This window comes from Ceratotherium simum, chromosome X, assembly GCF_057802395.1.
Source record: "Ceratotherium simum simum isolate JZ-2026a chromosome X, ASM5780239v1, whole genome shotgun sequence".
In the NCBI taxonomy this organism is placed as follows: domain Eukaryota; kingdom Metazoa; phylum Chordata; class Mammalia; order Perissodactyla; family Rhinocerotidae; genus Ceratotherium; species Ceratotherium simum.
In genome coordinates this window covers 43,770,721-43,789,924 of record NC_141940.1, presented here as the reverse complement: position 1 = coordinate 43,789,924, position 19,204 = coordinate 43,770,721, and the positions used below count along the sequence as shown (strand labels likewise).

Below are 19,204 nucleotides of genomic sequence, written 5' to 3'. Positions count from 1 at the left end.
GCGGGCCTCTTGGTAGAGTCCATGAGGGGATTAGTAGAAACTGCATCCCTTGGTCAAATTTGGTGCCCTGTTTGCTGTGAGCCTTTGCCGCTTTTCCCTGCTCCTTGCTCTCCCCAGACTATTCAGCCGTGCTCATCCTCTCTGTGTTCTGGGTGAGGCAAGAAAGAAGCGGGCCTCTTGGACAGTGTCTAGCACAGCTGGGGAACTCAAGCACTCGCAACACTCTCATTCTCCCTCATGGGAGACATTGCAGGCCGAGAGGGTCTCTCTCAGCATTGAGCTGTGCAGCCTTGGAAGAGGATTGAGGTTTGTCAAGTGAAGCTGTTCTCACCCTCATGAATGTGTCTGTTCTTAGATATTTTTCCTCCAACAGAGTGCTGGACTTCTCCAATGGACACCAGAGCTTCCACAAAGGTACTCTTGTCCATGATTGATTGGCAAAGTAAGTGTTTGTTTGGGTGTATGAGGGCTGAAAACTCCTATTCTGCCAACTTCCTGACGTCATGCTCTAGAACTATTTTTTGAATGGCAAAATATAGTTTGAGTGAACAAGAGGCAATCCAGAAAAAATTGCATTCTCTACTAATAATATATGAATGTGTGAAACACAATTGTTTCTTTTTAATGTTCTGCACTTGGAGGGGGTCATCAAAATGTGCTGGAGAGTCATATCATCACAAATGACACAGCTCATGAATAAAATACTCTATACAGAATCCCTATCTTCTCAAATCTCTCTGTCCTCTGCCTGGAAGGAGTTTACACTGTGGATGTAATCTTCTATTTCCATGCCATGGTAGTCCCCAAAGAACGAGCCTATTACCCAGAGCTATTGAATTGTACATTGTGATAGGGGATGGGTGGGCATACTCAGCACTTTGTCAGGGAGCATTACCTGCAACTCTTTCTCTTCTTTCCCACTGCTTAACACTGACAATAAAGTTACGTCTAGATAAGGTAATGAATTCTGCAAAGGAACAAAGAAAAACATTTTTTGAATGCAATTTCCATAACGATACAGCCCCATCTGATGCCATCTCCTGTATACAATTGCTAGGTAAGTCAATTTTGCTTTCTGAAAGTAAATTCACATAGGACATCTAGTTCAGTTGTACATATTTGTGTTAGAACCAAAAGCATTTGAGTATTTATATTTAAGTTAACAGCATCACAACTATTCTGTTGCTCCCCTTTCCCACTTCTCTGTTAGATAAAGCCACTCCTCCTAAAGCCACTAGCTCTGACCTCCAAAGTGTCCACCACAAAACAAAAAAGAATAAAGAAGAAAACGTTGTTTCCATTAAATCCTGCCAAATCACATGCAAGAGAAATGGCTTATCGTCCTGCCTTACCTAAATAAGCAGAGTGCCTGATAAATGCAATGCCTAAATTGGACACACAGATCTTTAATCATAGAGTTTTTTCCCTGCCCCTCCTCAATGTGGAGAGTGCTGACAGAGTCCCACTGATGGAATCAAATGTTTTCTGAAAGATCCTAAGAAACTCTTGATAGTCTTCTCAGAGAAAGAATGATTGATTAGATTATCGAGTCTGATAGGATCAAAATCTGACTTAAAGAAGAGTTATAACTAGAACCCCAGGATTTGTCTTTTGGTGAAAAATGTTGATCCCAATCACCATCAGTTGAGCATAGGTGGAGTAGACAAAATTCTTCTGCATCTTACACTGTCAATCTGTTCATTTGTTTCTAATGTTAAGAACTAGGTTTGGGACAGATATCAGGTCTTGATGTCAGATTCCATCCTGTGACTGTATATAGATGCTTGCGAAATCCAACTTAAAGTTTCTTAATAGGCTCTATTGTAACTAAACATGTGCCTCCATTTTTGTATCCTGAATTTATGTGTGTCCCACAAATAATTCTCCACAATTACAGGAGACACAGTGACTTGCACAAATACTGTGTTCTCTTACTATTCTTCACTCCAAACATTTTGACTTCCTTCAGTAGGCCTAGAACCACAAACACAGTCTTTTGTCTTGACTAAATTCCTCACTTTTAACCGCAGTGGAGAATTTAGTCCGTTGCATTCTCTTCAGTTTATTTATGCAGCCATGGCACATTGCAGGGAGCTAGCAAAATAATCCCAACACATGTATAGCATTGTTTGCCTAAGCCAGCAAACCAGAAACAGCAGATGAAAAATCTTTTTGGACATATAGTCAAAGCTGCAGTTTCCCACACTAATCAGCAAAAGACGTGTTTGTGGAATTGCAATTTAAAAAAACTACAAAGTATATTTTCCTTCTCCTTTATCTGTCCCTTTCTCGGGAGGCACAGACAATATAAATACAGTAAAATCTAATGAATTCAGATTCCACTCACTTGTAATTGTCGTAGTGCAGGCAAAGGAACAGGTGTGATGTTTAAACTTTACGATAGTTCCCTTTTCAGTGCTTATTTAAAAGGAAATGTTTTCAACTAACATGAACCATTTTATACACCATTCTTATATATATACATATTCCACATATTAGTGATAGGTTTATATCTATACATAAACCTTAATTAGAGGTCATTAAGTAGACTCAACTTTGACTGGGTGTAATTACCGATAGTACTTGAAATTACTTAAGTGACATTTCAGAGATCTCCCATGATCTCAACTTTTCAGTAACTGGGGCTGGTTTTCCAGGTTTGCTGAATTGGTAAGGCTGAACTAATACCACTCTCTGTCAAGGAACCTGGCGGGTGACCAGAACACAGAGTTGGAGCCAGACTGCCAATAGGCAACTCTTGGTTTGCCACCTACAATATCTGTGACCTCTTAGGCAAGTGATTTAATACCTGTGTACATCTATATCCTCATTTGTAAGTTTCTGTAACATTACTCACTCTATAGAGTTACCTCTCTTGTATGAGTTATCATTTTAAAGTGCTTGGCGCACAGTAATCACTGTACATTTTTTTTCAAATTAACAACTAAAACTCATCAGATTTGCTTTAATGTCCTTTAGGCTTGCATGGAATTTAAGTCAACCACGCTTACCTGTACCCACTGCTTAGGCTCTTAAAGTAGTGTCTACAGTATGCCCACGATCATGGTTTTGCTGAAGATGTATTTCATTGTTATGTATTAAATTTCATGTGTCATTAGGGAAAAATCACATAAAATTAACACATTAAATAGGGATGGGAGTAGGTAAAGCCCAAGCTTGTGTGTTGTGGAAGGTCACCTGGAGGCACCAACATCACAGAGGAGACCAGGCACGTGGGCAATCTCAGATCTCCGGTTCTCCTGAAGCTATTTTCCTGAAACATGCAGATCAGGAGAATCCTACTGTCTTGGACCCTACTATCAGGAAGCTGACTCAGCCCTCCCAAGCACATGATCATTGTGGGTTCCTAAGGCTATGGGTCACGTGGATGCTGCCGTCATGTGGCCAATACTTATGTGGCAGTCCCAGCCCCACCTGTCGTGTCAGCACGCTGGGCTCTTAAACCCAAAGGTCATGCAGTCTCTTTGGCCCTGTTGCCGCTATGGTCATGGGGTCAATCCAGCTCTTCAAGTCACTAGAGCATCCTGGACTCCTAAACCCTGCCTGTCACATAGATCCTTCTCTCATGTGACCCTTACTGGCTACGAGCATGTGGAAGCCTAAGCCGTTGATGTCATACAGGTGACCTACTGCTTAGGGTCATGTGGATGCTATGGCTATGTACCACCACCTCCCCCCATGGTATATGTGAAACTCAACCGTCTCTGTCACGTGAAGGTAGTGGGCTACTGAACTCTGCAGATCCACATATAGGCAGCATTGTGGCTCCTACCACAGGTGGCAGAAAAAGCCCTGGCAGTCACGTGGAGCCTGTGGTCATGCGAGAGTCAGCCGACTGAGTCACGTGAAGACTGAAGACTCCTGAACCCTGACGGTCACGGGGATCCCGAGGTCATGCGACCCCTTGTGGTCGTGTAGCTCGGCTTGGCCTTCTGAGGAGGCGCCGCTATTAGGAGGGAAGACTTTAGAACTGTGGTGTGCCCCCGGCTCAGGTAGAACTTTGGTGAGACTCTGGCTCAGATCCCAACCTTTCCACCAACTTTCATATCCTGCCGCGGTGAGCAGTAGTCGGGTAGCGGGGCCTGCAGCCGGGACTAGAAGTTTAGTCAGAGAATTGGCTTTTTGCGGGCGGCCAAGTGGCCTCGGGCCAAGGCCTGGGCAAAGGGCAGAGGGCCCGAGAGGGGGTTGGGTGGAGGTAGGGGGAGAACTTGTGAATGTGGCCTCACTTTCGTACGTCTGGCAGAGAAAGCCTGTGGGTGTGTGCGACCTGATCCTGGACTCACGGGAGCTGTTGTCGGTAGAGAGTGAAGTGGAGGAGGAGAACGTCCTGCCTCGGAGGGTGGGGCGGCGGTGGAGGGGGCGGCCGGGGTTCGTGGGCTTCTATGGAATCTCTCAGCATCTGGGCTCTGGAAGCCCGATGGGACCCCCTTCCCTGCCCCCACACCAAAGCCTTACCCTTGCTTATCACCCCGCCATGTTCACTGTCCGTGTGGTGTGGTGGCCTCCTCTGACCATGTTCTGATTAAGGACACCAGAGACCTCCTAGATGCCAATTTGTATAGAGGATTCCAAACCAGATCTTAATTTCTGCCACGTATTCGATTTTGTAAAGATTCTCTTTATTCCCTTGATGTACTTTTCCCTCAAAAACATTCTAACCATGTGCTCAAGAAAGAAGCAAAGCAGAGGCAGCTGGTGGCCTAGTGGGTAAAGTTCGGTGCTCACCACATGGGCAGCCTGGCTTTGTTTCCCGGTAGCAGAACCGCACCACCTCCTGTCAGTTGCCAGGGGATTTGGGGAGGAAAAAAAGATAAAGGAAGATTGGCAACAGACGTTACCACAGGGCGAATCTTCCCCTGCAAAAAAAAGAAAGAAAGAAGCAAAGCAGAGCTAGAGGGAGATAGAAAGGGGAGGGGGAGGAAGGGGAGACGGAAGGAGGGAGGATATGAGAGAGAAAGAATTTATTTTCGAGAATTTGATATTTCAGTAAAAGTGTCAAAGTAGCCATGCTGTGAAGATTCAGACTTTCTTATACTTAATTTGAAGTTCAGTTGTTTTACAAAGTACATCTGGGAGCTGGGCAACAATCTTTTTTGTGCTTAGGATCTCTAAATGGCTTAAAGCAGTTCAACCAGACACTGTTCGTTTATGGTCTCCCCCCTGATTTCCTAACCATTGCTTCTTAGACTCCTTCTTGAAAACTCCCTCCTTTCCTTCACTGGGAAAATAATAGTGAACTGATTTAACAAAATATTAGGTCAAATCGTAGGTGATACTCACATTTGGTACATCATGAAAATGGTATTGAATGAGTAAAGTTGAGCAAATAGCAAGATTGTGCTGACATTGATGGGGGATTTAAGTACTTCTTGACACATGGTTCAAGAATATTGTCACTTGTGATAGTTTATATTACATGTAACTTAAATAATACACTTTATTTTTCTGTCATTTCAGCATTTCCAAGTTTGTTCTGCAGAACACTAGGGCCAAGAAACAGCAACAACAAAAATGTACTCTACATTAGAGAAGTATAGGACAAACAGGACTGAAGGTAAATGAATTTCCACACAGTAGGATTTTTTTAGAGAATATGCTAATATGCAATATGAATCTCAAAGGGAGGGGTAGTTTCCCCAACTTATATGGGAATGGAACATTTCTCCACAGAGCATCTGAGGTGCTAGTGTTCTTCAGAAAACATTTTGGGAAACGCTGTCCAAACTAAATCCTCTACCACTTTAAAATCTGTGCCTTTGTTTACTAAGAGCATTGAAATGTGTGTATAATAACTGTAATTTACTCTTCCTTTCATTAAGAAATTACTTATTGCTCTTTCATTCATTTTATCTTATCCATTGGCCAGTCTGTCTCCTGCTTAAATCTTTTCATTCTTCAGAGATAACCACAATTTCTAAGCGTGTTTCTGATAGCGTGGTGGCAAAAATAAGTGCATAAGTGCAAATCATTAGTAAGTCTTATCTGTAGCAGCAAATATAGTGCCTCCCATCTAGAAAGCAAGATACAACTTATCTATCAGGACCAGCAGACACAGTGCCTCTCATTTTATACAAATATTCCACACTTCTTCAAAGCAGTTCTGTTATTATTATTTAATAATTATAGCTGCCATGTTTTGAGTCTCTATTATATGTCAAGCACTGTGATAACCTTACCATATAAGTTAACCCATTTAATCTTCAGAAAAATCCTGAAAGGATTTATTTTAATTTACAGATGAGACATCTGAGTCAGGAGAGGCTGGGTTATGCCGTGATAATAGACAATCCTCAAATCTCAGTGGCTTATTCCTCACACCTACTACATGTCCATGGCAGGTGCACATCCATCACAGGATGGTGGATGTTGGGGGTCTGAGCAGTTCTTATTGGAGACCCAAACTGAAAAAGCAGCCACCATCTAGAAAACTGTCAGTCACTATGCCTGAGAGGAGGAGGGCCCTGGGGGGGCGGGTCTCAAACCAGCATCCATAGGTTCTGGCCCAGAAATGACACATGTCACTCCCAACCTATTAGCCATCACTAGTCACATACACGGCCCTGCTCAAACAAAGGAGTTCAAGCAAGAGGTGCAGTTCTGCCAGGTGCCTGGAACAAGGGATAAGTGGAAACACTTGGCAAACAGCACCACTGACCACTGCGTGATGGAACTGAAACTCAGAGAGACTGAGTACCTGCCTAAAATCACATAGGCAGTAAGTGACAGATCCAGGATTTGAATCCAGAGAAGTATGTTTTCAAAGTCAGTGTTCTTGCTATACTCCTTTCAACATTGTATGCTATTCTCTTAAACGACATTCATATATTTTTATAATAGAGATTCCATTACTTCAGTGCTCCAGTTCCCTCTTCCTTAATCATCTGATGTTCCAACAGTGGAACTGAATAGACAAGAAGGCATTGGCTAAAAACAACATCATTGCTAAGCTGCAGGTGTCTTCCAAACAAATGAATGTACTGGATTTTTGAGTGTCCGTTATATTCGAGAATAAAAATTAGAAAATAAAACCTGATGGTAGATGAAAGGACTGTTCATTGATGATTTACTTAATAAAAATAATCACGTCTTTCCACTATTGTCAAGGAAAAATAATAAAAATGAGAACAGGATGAAATTGATAACAGATATGACAGAATTCTACAAAAATGCTAGATGTCAGCATTAAGAGAGATAGGATAATAAAGAAACCTCTGGCAACACGGGTCAAGAAAATTACAGATAAGGCACAGATAAGCCACTTTGGGAAAGAAAAAGCTTACAGTTACATGCTTACAGTTACAGCAAAGATTTAAGAGGTAAGATAATATCATGAAAAAGATATGCTGATAAATTTAAAATTCAGATTAAATAGATAAATCCCAGAAAAAATATAACTTTCCATACTGAAAAAATAGAAAATCTTAATATTATTAAAAGTATTCTTGACAAGGAATACACCAGAAGGCAAAATTATTAGCCGATCTCAAATAGTTACATAAACGCAAAAAAGTATAAATAAATTAATAGCAAATTAAATCCAGCAATGGCTAAAACAGGTAATACAGCATGACAAAGTTGTGTATAATCCCAAGCACGCGACATTGGTTTAACATTAGGAGATCTGTAACGCAATTTAACACATAGTGCAATAAAGGAAGGAGGAAAGGACAATTATCACAAAATATCCAGTAAAAAAAGATATACAAAAAATCAAACAACCAATCAGGATTAAACAACAACAATAATAATTCTCAGCAATTAATGAATGAAAGATATTTCTTTAAACTGATAACAAGTAGTTAAAAGGAACTACATCAAACATCACACTTAATAGTGAAACATTAAAAGCATTCCCTTTAAAATCAGAAAAGAGACAAAGATGACTCATATGACCACTTCCCTCCAGCATCATACTGCGTCTCCTAAGCAGTACAGTAAGCCAAAATACATACATGCATATATACTACATCAAGAAATAAGTGTATACAAGTTACAATAAACAAAGCTGTCAATATGATGGTTATCTTCATATAAATTCAAGAGAAGCTACAGAAAATTAAAATTAAAAATAGAGATTAATAAGTTTGTTGGGTGTAAGACTAATATACACAAAATAATTGTAACAAATACAAAGTACCATTTTCATTCAGAATATACCATTTACGATAGCAAAAATTTTTTTTCACATTCTGTGAGATAAACTGTGAGTCGGCTCCCTTGGTGACTATTCCAACATCCGTAAACACTCTTATATGCTTTCCTGTTCTAGAGACTAGAAAGCTGACAACATGAAAAGAAACCTGTGTGTGTGTGTGTGTGTGTGTGTGTGTGTGTGTGATACACACATTAACCAGAGCCCCTTGCAGCTAGGGTCCCAAATGGAATCTTGGTTGTATCAAGCATAGGCACCAACCTGAGACAGCTAGGGTCCCAAATGGAATCTTGGTTGTATCAAGCATAGGCACCAACCTGAGACTTGGAGGTGTAACTGCATGACATGGGAGCCGCATATGGCTCCATGAGGTGGTCAGCTATGTGTGATGAGAGAGGTCTCTGGGTTGTGTGGAGTAGCCATAGCAGACGCCTAGGATTCAGTCTCTGTCGTACATGTCAAGTAGCGGGCAGGCAGCAGTGGTGTTTCAGCTGTAACAGTCCCATAGTGAGAGTGAGCTTCCCCTGGCTGTGCAACATCCAAGCCTGCTTTTCTGGCCCTCACAGAGTTTTTGTAAGCTATGTAATATATTTTATTAACATATCTTATGTTTCTAAAATAACTAGAATGAATTCTGTCACAGGCAAGTGGAAACCTTGATTAATAGAGTCCTTGACACCAAAATTGGTTGCAAGCATAGGGCCCTGAAGGAAATGAGGATCTGGGATAGGTTGTGTGATCTGTGTGCTTCTGAAGACACTAAGGATCCAGTTGACATGAGAGGATGAAATATTGGTATTCCGTGGCACACAATGGTGAAAGAGTTGCAAAAGTTATCACCTGTGGTCACTTGAATTGAAATGCCTTTGAAGTCAGTGTGTCAGTGGACCAAGCAGCTGCTGTTAGGGACTCAGGGGACACTCCTCTCCCACGGTGTTGAGACACGTATTGGTGCGGAGGGCATCTTCACCTCTGAAGTGTTCTGATGTGGCTGACTTGTGCAGGCCACAGATGAGATGGGAGATCCTGCCATTGACATGGTCACCTTCGTTTCAGTGGGGATGTTGGGATCCTGGAGACACAGGCCAAGTAGAAGCACTTAACCTCCTGGGTCAAGGTGAGTGCTGTTTACCTTAATAGGCAGCAGAGATGGAAGGACAGTCACATTGGTTTGACCTCCAGTAACATTTGAAGGTGGCTAACTGATCAACAGATCCCTTGGATCTTGAAATATCTGAACATTCTCTAAAGTTGCATTTAATCAGTGTAAAAATAAATAAAATATAAATGAATATTTATTTATAATAAAATGTAAGAACATAAAATACAAATAAATAAAACTCTAGATCTGGTGACTTGAGCCATCTTGATGGCAAATGATGGTCCCTTACTCAGCTCCCACACCTGACCCACAACACCGTGAACGAATGGACTACTGAAGAAAGACTCCACAATGAAGTCACAAGTAACTACAGTCAATCTTCTTCCTGGGCTTAGCCAAGGGGATCTCCAGCCATTTACCACAGATACTGTGCACTTGCTTTCAGGACACTTGCTCTAAGCCAGAGCTCAACAAACTTCCTGGAAAGGGCCAAATTATAAACATTTGAGGCTTTGCAGGCCTTTTGGTCTCTGATGGAGCTATTCATATCTGCCGTTGTAGAGCAAAAGCTGCCATAGACGCAGCATGGCTACGTTCCAATAAAACTTGATGTATGGACACGGACATGTGAATTTCAAATAATTTTCAGGTGTCAAGAAATAATATTCTTGTTTTGATTTTTTTCAACCATTCAAATATGTAAAAACCATTCTTAGCTTGCAGGCCATCCGAAAACAGGCTGCAGGCCAAGTTTGGCTCATGGGCCATAGTTTATCAGTCCCTCTTCTAAGCTAATGGAATCACTATGTCCCCAAAACAGCACAGAGTGGGAAGTCAGCAAGATGAGGTGGCAGCCATTCCTAGGGTCTTCTGGTAAGCATCAACCAAAAGCTGATGCTTTTTGACAGAGTGGTTTTCAAACGTGGTTGCACACTGCAATCACATGAAGAGTTTAAAAATGTGGTTGCCTGGGTATGCCTCCAATTCTGCTCTAATTGTTCTGGATGTAGACTGGTGCTAGTGATTTCTTCAGTCTCCCCAAGTGGCTCTAGTGTGTTAACAAAGTTGAGAACTACCTGAACAATTTAAATGATGAGAGTGCGAGTATTTCACAATATTTGATTTAAAAATCTTACAATTGTGGTTTTAGAATAATAATATTCTAATACAAATACGTATAATATTCTAATAACAATAAATATGTAGCCATGCTGAAAGTATGAAATAAGAATTCCCAGGTAAGAAATGGAGAGGACTCTCTGAAAAAAACAGGAAATGGGAAACACAGTGGTAAAGCAGGGGCCACCAGTGGTAGGGCCAGGGAGGACGCTAAACCACTGGCGAGGCCAGAGCAAGGTGTAGGTCAAAGCCAAGCACCCGGGAGCCCAGGGCTGACTCAGCAGTGAAGCCTCCTCCACAGGAGACAGTCGGAACCCAGGGTAAGCACGCAAGGGATGGAACAAACTCAACAAATGGAGTGATTTGTACTGAGTGAATAGAAAAAATAGACAAGGCTGGAAAAGACCATAAGATAATATTTCCCCGGAGAGATAAAGGAGTGATAAAGGAAGAAATTATATCCATTACATAAGAACAGAAGACTGACCAAGAAGATGGCTGATCGAACACAAGGATCTACTTTCACTTCCTCCTGAAACTTCATTTAAACAACATTAAAGGTAAACAAATCAACACAATGGGAGACTCAGCAATAAAAAGGCAAGAACGTGGATGGGTCTCAAAAAAATTTAGGCTGAGTTAAAGAAGCCAGACACAAAGAAGTACAAGATGTATGATTCCATTTATATGAAATCATAGAACAAGAAAAACTAATACAGAGAGACTGAAAGCAGATCATGGTTTGCATGGGGCCAGAGAATGGAGCGGAGTTTAACTGGGAACCTTTTGGGGTGTGGTATATGTTCTATATCTTCATTAAGGAGGTGGTTGGCCCTAATCCCTGATTTTTACCTAAGGAACCCAGGACCAGGAGAGGTTGAGTGAATCGTCTAAAGTGATGCAGCTTATTAATCAGCAAGAAGATACTCAGATCTGCTTATTAATGACAAATTGTTCCTATTATGCTGCGTAATGAGACAGTAGGAATAGTGCTTCCTCCACGCACATGGCAAAACCCCGACCCAGGCATAAACATCCTTTTATATAAGTAAAGCACAGATATGAAAGTAAAACTATCACGCATTCCAGTCACCCATTTTTAGACACAGTTGACATTCTCTCATGTCCCTCTACCTTGACTTCTTTATGTTCATATTTACACATAAAAACATAAATATTCCCTAATATCTTCTTCTGAGGAACCATACTGTAATATACAGTTTTTCTCCGACTGTTTTTCTTTCACATTGTATCATACGGTGTGAGGAATATTACATCTCACTTTTTGTAATCTACCACTTTAGCCTGAACCATTTCTTGAATAATAATACTTGTTTTCAAAGTTTAAAGTTTGGAAATGGGAACTTAAGCCCCCCACTTAATCCTTCCATATGCCCGATTCAGTCTCTGATCTTTTAATTTTAGTTCCGTTAAACAGTATGTCAGAGTATTTCCTACCAGGGGTGCCCTGTTTTAGCATTGCCACTTTATAAGATACGTTAAGAGCTGGCACTGCAACCTGCCCCCATACACCCATCCGTTTTCCTTCTCATAACAACAGAATGGGCAACTAACACACATTCATCCCTTACTAAACACCAGGCGTTGTGCTAAGTACCTGACTTAGTAATAGCTAACTTATTTGTAGTGCTTATTAGGTCACAGGCATTTCTCTAGGGGTTTTCTGTGTATTTCCATATATTAACTCACTTAATTCTCACAATTACTTCATGAGGTAGAAATTATTACTATCTTCAGTTTAAGGGCGGAAAAAAGAATTTGAGTCACTGTGAGGTCCAAGTTACTTGCCGTGGACCATGTAATTTAGCAGCAGGATTCAAACCCTAATTGATCTGACCTCAAATCCTATGCCCATAACCAGTAATGTGTGGCTCTGTGTTAGGGGTGGAATGAGCACTGGGATGGGACTCGCTCAAGTTCCGGTGGGCAGTGATGGGTGTGGTGTCTGGGACCAAGATGCACAGAACTCTAGTCTTCTGCCTAAGAGACCCATCATTGCATGCTGTTCCCCTGTACTGTCTCTCCTTTCTCAGACTGTGTGGGAACTGTTTCTCCCGCGTTCAACTTGAAGGTGAAGTAACAGAGACAGACAGGATCTACTACAGGGAAACAAAGGAAGGTTCCCAGAGGGGTGCATATTCCCAGGATGGACTCCGTTCCTCAGATGCCTTTTCCATTTGTGTTTCATTCTCTTCCCAATGCTCACCCTCATCTTACTGACCTTACATCCATCCTTGGCCTTTTCACTGTCTATGTCAGGTACTCACATCCCTTCTTTCCCATCTCTCCTTGATTCCAAGGACAGTCATTTCTACCCCTCTTGTGACAATATCAGCCACTCTCTGGTCCCATCCTCCTTCTGTGCCAAAGATCCGGTAAAGCACCGCCATATAACTATAGGTATATATTTAGGCAGGGAATATTTTGTATGATAAATCTAAAAAGTGAAATGTCTGGGTCAAAGTGTAAGAATGACTGTCGAATGGTCTAAACATACTGTAGGCAGTTAGGCTCTCATACCCTGTTAGTAGAAATGCATATTGGTGTAAATATCATCAAATATCCTTAGGAAACTATCTCTTACATTTAAAAATATATGTGTGCTTCTTCTGGGAAGCTGTAGAGCAGGGACTCAAATCCTGGACCTGCCCTGAAGCCCAGGTTGTGCTCCAATGGGTCCCTTGGCCTCCACCACTGGGGATGCTCTGCAACCCTGGTCAACCCATGGGCATGGGTATTGTTCCAGTAATGTTTTTTGTACAGAGAACTCTATTACTTTTGTCATTAAAAAAAATCAATTCAAATATTCAAACACCAATTAAAAAAAAGGATTAAAAAGAATATTAAGGCCAAGGAGCAAAAACCAGTCATATATATGGTCATATAGGATCCAGAAAATGTACAGTCAGATCTAGTCTTGTGTGGCAATGCATTTACCTACATGATTTGGAATACGTGTATCTGTAAATGAATTATAAAAGCGCATAATGCAAATATTAACATATGCCCATGCACACTCTTCCCTTCCTCTGAGACAGTGGCTGTACTTACTGTCTGTCACAAAGCTGAGCACTCACAGACAAGCCTGCAGGTCCAGACTCTTCTTCCTACACACACCAGACATCCAGGAAGCCATGTCTGCTGGATTCAAGGAAAGCTTCTCCTCGTTTCTGTCACCACTGTTTGCAAAAGCCTCCCTTCCTGAGATCAGAAAAGCTATAGTTTTAGCATTAGTCAACAGGGAAGTACTTAGCCCTATTTCTATCTGGATGCTAACGAAAAATATTAATTTTGCAAAAGGAAAATTCAACACATGCTAGTTTTACAAGCAGGTTATAAAACAGTTCTGCAGCACAAATTTTTCTGGAACAAATAGATGTGGCTAGAAATGGTTGAGAGGTATGGATCCTTGAAAGCGGCATTGTTGATGATCCCAAATCTACCTTACATACATTCATTTAGCAAATATTAATTAGGCCCCTTATATGCCAGACATGGCTAGCCCAAAGTGACTCCTAATCTGCAAACCCTGTCATCCAAACAGATTTCCCCATCTGGTGCAAGACAGACACTCCACTTGATCCAAGACACCTGGGCCCACCCAAGCAGGAGTGACTAGCTCCTGGTCACAAAACTTCATCCCCCATAGCTTACAGGAATCTGTCCATGAGACCTGAAAGTTCACCATTAAAGGAGAACCAGTGCAGTAGCTGGAGGACCACTTAGGATGTGGAGGCAGACCAATAGGTGAGGACACGATTCGTGCTCTGCCACCTGCTTGGCTGAGAAATCCTGAAAATGTACCTAATCCCTGTGAGCTTAATATTCATGATCTGAAAAGGGGCCGTGGCTACAATCGTCACGGGGTTTCTGCGTGTAAGGAGGTCAAAGAAATCTAGTGAGTCTGCCCAACACTGAGCAACTGTTGGTTGCCACTGGCTTACTGGTCACCCCCTTCTTTCCCTACCATAGCAGGGATGCTGTTGCCATGCACTCAGTGGCATAGCAATGATGTAGGTAGAATTCCAACATGACACAGGAAGTAGCCATATGAACACTCATGATGTCATAAAGGATACTCATGACTATTTCTTCGTGGGAGGATCAGCTAGCATATGGTGGAGCCTGAAGGGGAACGCAGGCAGCCTGGGTGACAGGCACTAGCTGCTTTATAATGCTCCTGTTATCACCTTTGATTCCGGGAGAAGAACTGTGAGACAGGGATTGTGTGGAGATGCAAACACACAGTAAGTGGATATATATCTGTGTCTGGGTGTGGGGTCTGTGGTCCCCCTGTGGCTTTTTATCACATGCCCACTCTCCTGTGAGATTCCCAAAACAAGGCCATGCCTGAGATGGCTCGTGTCTGAATCACCTTGATGAGGGAGGGCCCTGGCCCTGTCCAGGCACCCGACTTAATTGGTCAGTCTGGGGATTGCTGTAGCCATCAGCTGGCTCACTTGGACACTTGCCCTCGGTGACGGTATTTCTGAAGTAATGTTAGTTCTGGAAAATGACTCTGACCCTTCCTATATGCCATATGTTGACTGTGTGCCCTTATTCCTCCCTTTAATATTTGATTCTTTACTTTAATTGATGGATTGTCAGGAAAACGAGTTGGTTGCCTGGCATTCTCCAGTGGTCACCAATAAGGGTCCTCTTTGCTGTTTAGTATCTTTATGAAGTCATGGCTTTTTAACATGGTGATGGGCTTCAAACCATTGTTATATGGTTTTGAGCAGAGGAGTGAAATGATTTGACTCATGGTCTGCTGCCAGGTTGAAAACAGATGGTGAGGGAGCAAGGATAAAAGCAGAGGGACCAGTTGGAAGGTGGTCTAATCCAGGAGATAGATATCTTGGCTAGGGCGGTAGTAATGGAGGTGGTGAGAAGCAGCTAGAGTCTGGATATCCTTTGAGAGAGGGGCCAAGAGAATTTCCTGATCAATTGGATGTGGAGTGTGAGAGAAAGAGAACACTCCAGGCTGCCTCCAAGTTCTGGGGACTGAGCAAGTGGCATTTCTGGGTCAAATGCTCGATTCATGTCTAATTTCACTTCCAGTGCCACACAGGGAAGGTCCCAAAGGTTGTGAGCAGCAGGATTGCCCTGACAGTGGGCCACACAGTGAAAGGAGTTCATCTGAGGCCTGGTCATAATCACTACATCGTGGAGTGATCAGCCGTGAATGGACTTTTACTCATAAGGGTGCCCTCAGACAACATGGAGTAATTAATGTACAAAATGCACAACACACAAACCTAGAGAACCTTAAATATTATAACCCAAAAGGAAGCTGGTTTCTAACAGCCTAGTTACCTGAGTAATCCTCCCTCCCCCAAACCACTAGGATTATTACCTGCTGGTACACTGTTTCACTTGAATGTGGTAAAAATAAAATACCCTTAGTGAATCCACCCATGGGAGACAGAACTGAGACTATCTTATTTCTGTAGATGCCAAAAAACTCTTCCGAATCTCTCCAAATGGTGAATACAAATGTTGGTGGGGAGTGTTTTGGGGGTGGGCCGCAGTGAACAGCAACACAAATCCTAGGAGTGAATACAGGGTGAAATACAACCAAGACACTCTACAAGCATACCTCCTGGGCCATCAAACAAATCTCAACAAATTTAAAAAGAATTGAAACCACACAGAGTATGTTCTCTGACCATAACGGAATCAAATTAGAAACCAGTAATAGAAAGAAAAAAGAAGAATCCCTGAACACTCAGATAAGGTAGTTGATACATCATTCCAGTTGGTCATCCAGACCTTTGTTGTAGAAGAGCTGAAGTTAGAAAGAGTTGTCTCCTGAGCTGAAAGGCATGTCAGTCTGAGCAAAAGGAAAGCTCACTCTGGATATTTCAAACAGAGTATTGTTGAGAGCAAGGCTGGAGGCTGTTACATCAGTCCCACCTGACATGAAAGCTTGTCCCACACTGACAAAGGAAGGACAGCTTGCTGACTGTTAGTGCAATCAGTTTGGTGGCTGATTGGATCTGGGAAGCGGGAGAGAGGTTCCCTCCCAGGTACTGCTGTGGTTGTTAGGCTTGAGAGAAGGCAGGATTCACATGCTTTCCTGGTGTAGCTGGTGTCCAGTGTAACCCATGGACGCACACACCTCTGTTCTTTATAAATCCTGCTCCATTTTTTAAAAGGTTCAACACAGTTTCCCTCTTCCACTCCTCCTGCTCCTTCTCCTCTAAGATTCCTTCCCTGAGAGTGCCATCTGTCAGATAATGCTCTCCTATCTGGACAGGCAGAGGAGTTTCCTTTCTGGGGTTTGTGGGATTGGTCCCTTAGGGTAGGTTGGCACTTTGCTTGCCCTCCCTTGGTGTTAGCCTAAAACGTAGTACATGGTAAGTGGACCACTGATGTGTCTTCAAACGTGTATTTTTGTCCCCTTTCTCAGAATACAATGATGGCGGTAGCTCACCTACAGGAAGAAATAAAAATTGGAGTTCTTTCCGAGGTAATTTTGGCAAAAGGAACCCTCGTTATGAACATGGTGGATATGAGCCTTGGACTTCACACCGCCGGGAGGATGATGGAAACCTGGTGATGAGGGATATCCAGGAGGACCCCCAAGTAAGACAGTAAGTGACCAGGCAGCCTGGTTTGCATGTAGCAGCCCCTGGGACTATGCAGCTCTTTCACTCTCCATGGTCTTTTTCTTCTGTCACTGGAAAACTGAAGAATACTGGAAGTGGAATAATGGTTGAGCAATCCTAATTGTAGTCCTGCTGTCAAAGAGGCAAAGGTGTATAGAAGACTTTCTTACCATGTATGGCCACTCACTTTCTCTCCACTTCCCCCATGCAGCATTCCCTATACCATTCGACACAAAAACAGAAGAGTGAAATGGTATAATGAAGACCACATCCGTATGGCTGTGTGGAGAAACAGAAAACCTCTGGAGAGAGAAGTTGGGGGGAACACAAGAGATGGAACCCCAGGGAGCTGGTTCAAGATCACAGTGAGTGTCCTAAAAAATGTATGGAATGTGCAGGAGAGAAAGGTCAGGAGGGGTGGTGTTGATCTCATGTGGAGACGCTAGGTACTTTACTGGGGACAGTTTGTAATCTGTCCTTTTTATTACAAGGAGTTAACATTCTTGTTCATCTAAGGGCAAATTCAGAGAAGCCATATAAAGGAAACAGGCTGACTGTAGGGCGAACAGAGGAGACTGCTTACAGGCAAAGACGGAAACTACGGCCAAGAAGATGGAGCAACTCCACAATGGATGTCTCAGTTTGGCTCAAGCTGAGTGTGGAGGATGGGGTGTCGAGTCTCTGGAGACCCCGTCTGAGGTGCAAGCAGGGTCTTCACTAGTTAGAATCGCCTGGAACTTTATAAAAGGAAGATCATGCCTAACACCTTAAGTTGATCATTTGGAGGAGAGATTTGGATGGAGAGAAAAGGAATTTAGGAAACCCATATTTGGCACAAAAATAAGAAGTAGTTGTCCCTGACTGTGTCAGTAGTCCCTTCTTTTCAAATCCTTTAAAGCTCAATAGAAGGTTGGAAAAGAACACCGCTGGGTCTGTTCTCCAGGCTTAATTCCACGTTGTCTCTCTTCTCTCGCATCCCTTCTTTTCACCCTTAGATACCCTATGGGAGAAAGTATGACAAGATGTGGCTAATGGATTCAGTCCAGAGGCATTGCAGTGTCCCTTTTACTCCAGTGGATGTAAGAGAAGATGGTGAAGGCAGATGAGTGGGCACAGGGAAGGGGGAGAGACCTGGCTCAGCAGGGGCCATTGGCCTCTGACACTGTTGCTGTTTCCTTTAATCCCTGTAGTTCCACTACGTGGAAAACTGGGCTCGGTTCTTTGTCCAGGATGCTGGTGCTGCCTCTGCCCTGATGGATATCAGCTACAAGATTTGTGACGACGAGAAGCAAAAGGTGTCTGCTGAGGGCATTACCTGTATCCAGTCTCAAGGGAGGAGGACAGTCCAGGGGCCGGTTGTCGTCTTTGGAATTAGAGTTCCCGGTGCTTACTCCACCTCTCCTTCCTGCAGATATCTATCTTGGTCAGTCCTTCCGCTGAACCTCACTCTGTGCGCTATAAGTTGGAGCCTGAAGAAATGGAGCAGCTAAAGGTAATGCAGACTCAAGGTACACTGTGCCCACAGCCAGACCCACTTCTTCTTCCCCCAGCCCCTGATTTCCCTATCACCACTACAGCCTCGGAGCAGCTCTCTCCATCTCTCTCTGCAGCTGACCATGAACAAACGATATGATGTCTCCCAGCAAGCTCTTGATCTCCAGAGGATTCGCTTTGACCCAGGTGTGGCTGACAGCAGTAATTCTAGGGTAACTGAGGGCAGAGAGATCTGCCTGGGAGGGAGACTTAGGGCTGGTAACGTGGGGAGGGGTTGGTGCTGGCCCTGGACCCCTCTCAGCCTTCTGATTCTCTCTTCTTGGCTTTCTGAAGACTTGGTGGACCATGATATTGATATAATCCTGAATCGAAGAAACTGCATGACTGCCACCCTGCAGATCATCGAGAAGATTTTCCCCAAGGTGAGGCCTTAGGCTTAGTGCTGATATTATGGTAGAGGGTGGAACAGATGGGCTGGAGGGCAGATTTGTCTCCCAGGCCCTAGATAGTAACCATCACTCTAACTCTTCATCCCCACAAGCTATTGTCTTTAAACTTGTGCGACAACAAACTGTACCGGCTGGATGGCCTGTCTGACATTATACAGAAGGCCCCCACAGTCAAGATCCTGAACCTCTCCAAAAATGAGGTGGGAAGAGGGAGCCAATCAAAGTTGGTTGAGAG

The 19,204-nt window shown here is 43.0% G+C and overlaps 1 protein-coding gene across 1 annotated transcript in view; it reads left to right on the top strand.

The window, feature by feature from the left end:
• The first annotated feature begins 5,489 nt into the window (after positions 1-5,489).
• Positions 5,490-19,204, top strand: part of LOC101389863 (nuclear RNA export factor 2-like) — a 28,265-nt gene continuing 14,550 nt past the window's right edge. The window contains exons 1-9 of the mRNA XM_087427371.1: positions 5,490-5,575; positions 16,828-17,011; positions 17,238-17,391; positions 18,022-18,105; positions 18,217-18,321; positions 18,438-18,518; positions 18,637-18,706; positions 18,854-18,942; positions 19,062-19,169. Of these exons, the coding sequence (XP_087283497.1) occupies positions 5,533-5,575; positions 16,828-17,011; positions 17,238-17,391; positions 18,022-18,105; positions 18,217-18,321; positions 18,438-18,518; positions 18,637-18,706; positions 18,854-18,942; positions 19,062-19,169 (918 nt within the window). The 5' untranslated portion in view covers positions 5,490-5,532. The remainder of the gene's footprint in view (positions 5,576-16,827; positions 17,012-17,237; positions 17,392-18,021; positions 18,106-18,216; positions 18,322-18,437; positions 18,519-18,636; positions 18,707-18,853; positions 18,943-19,061; positions 19,170-19,204) is intronic.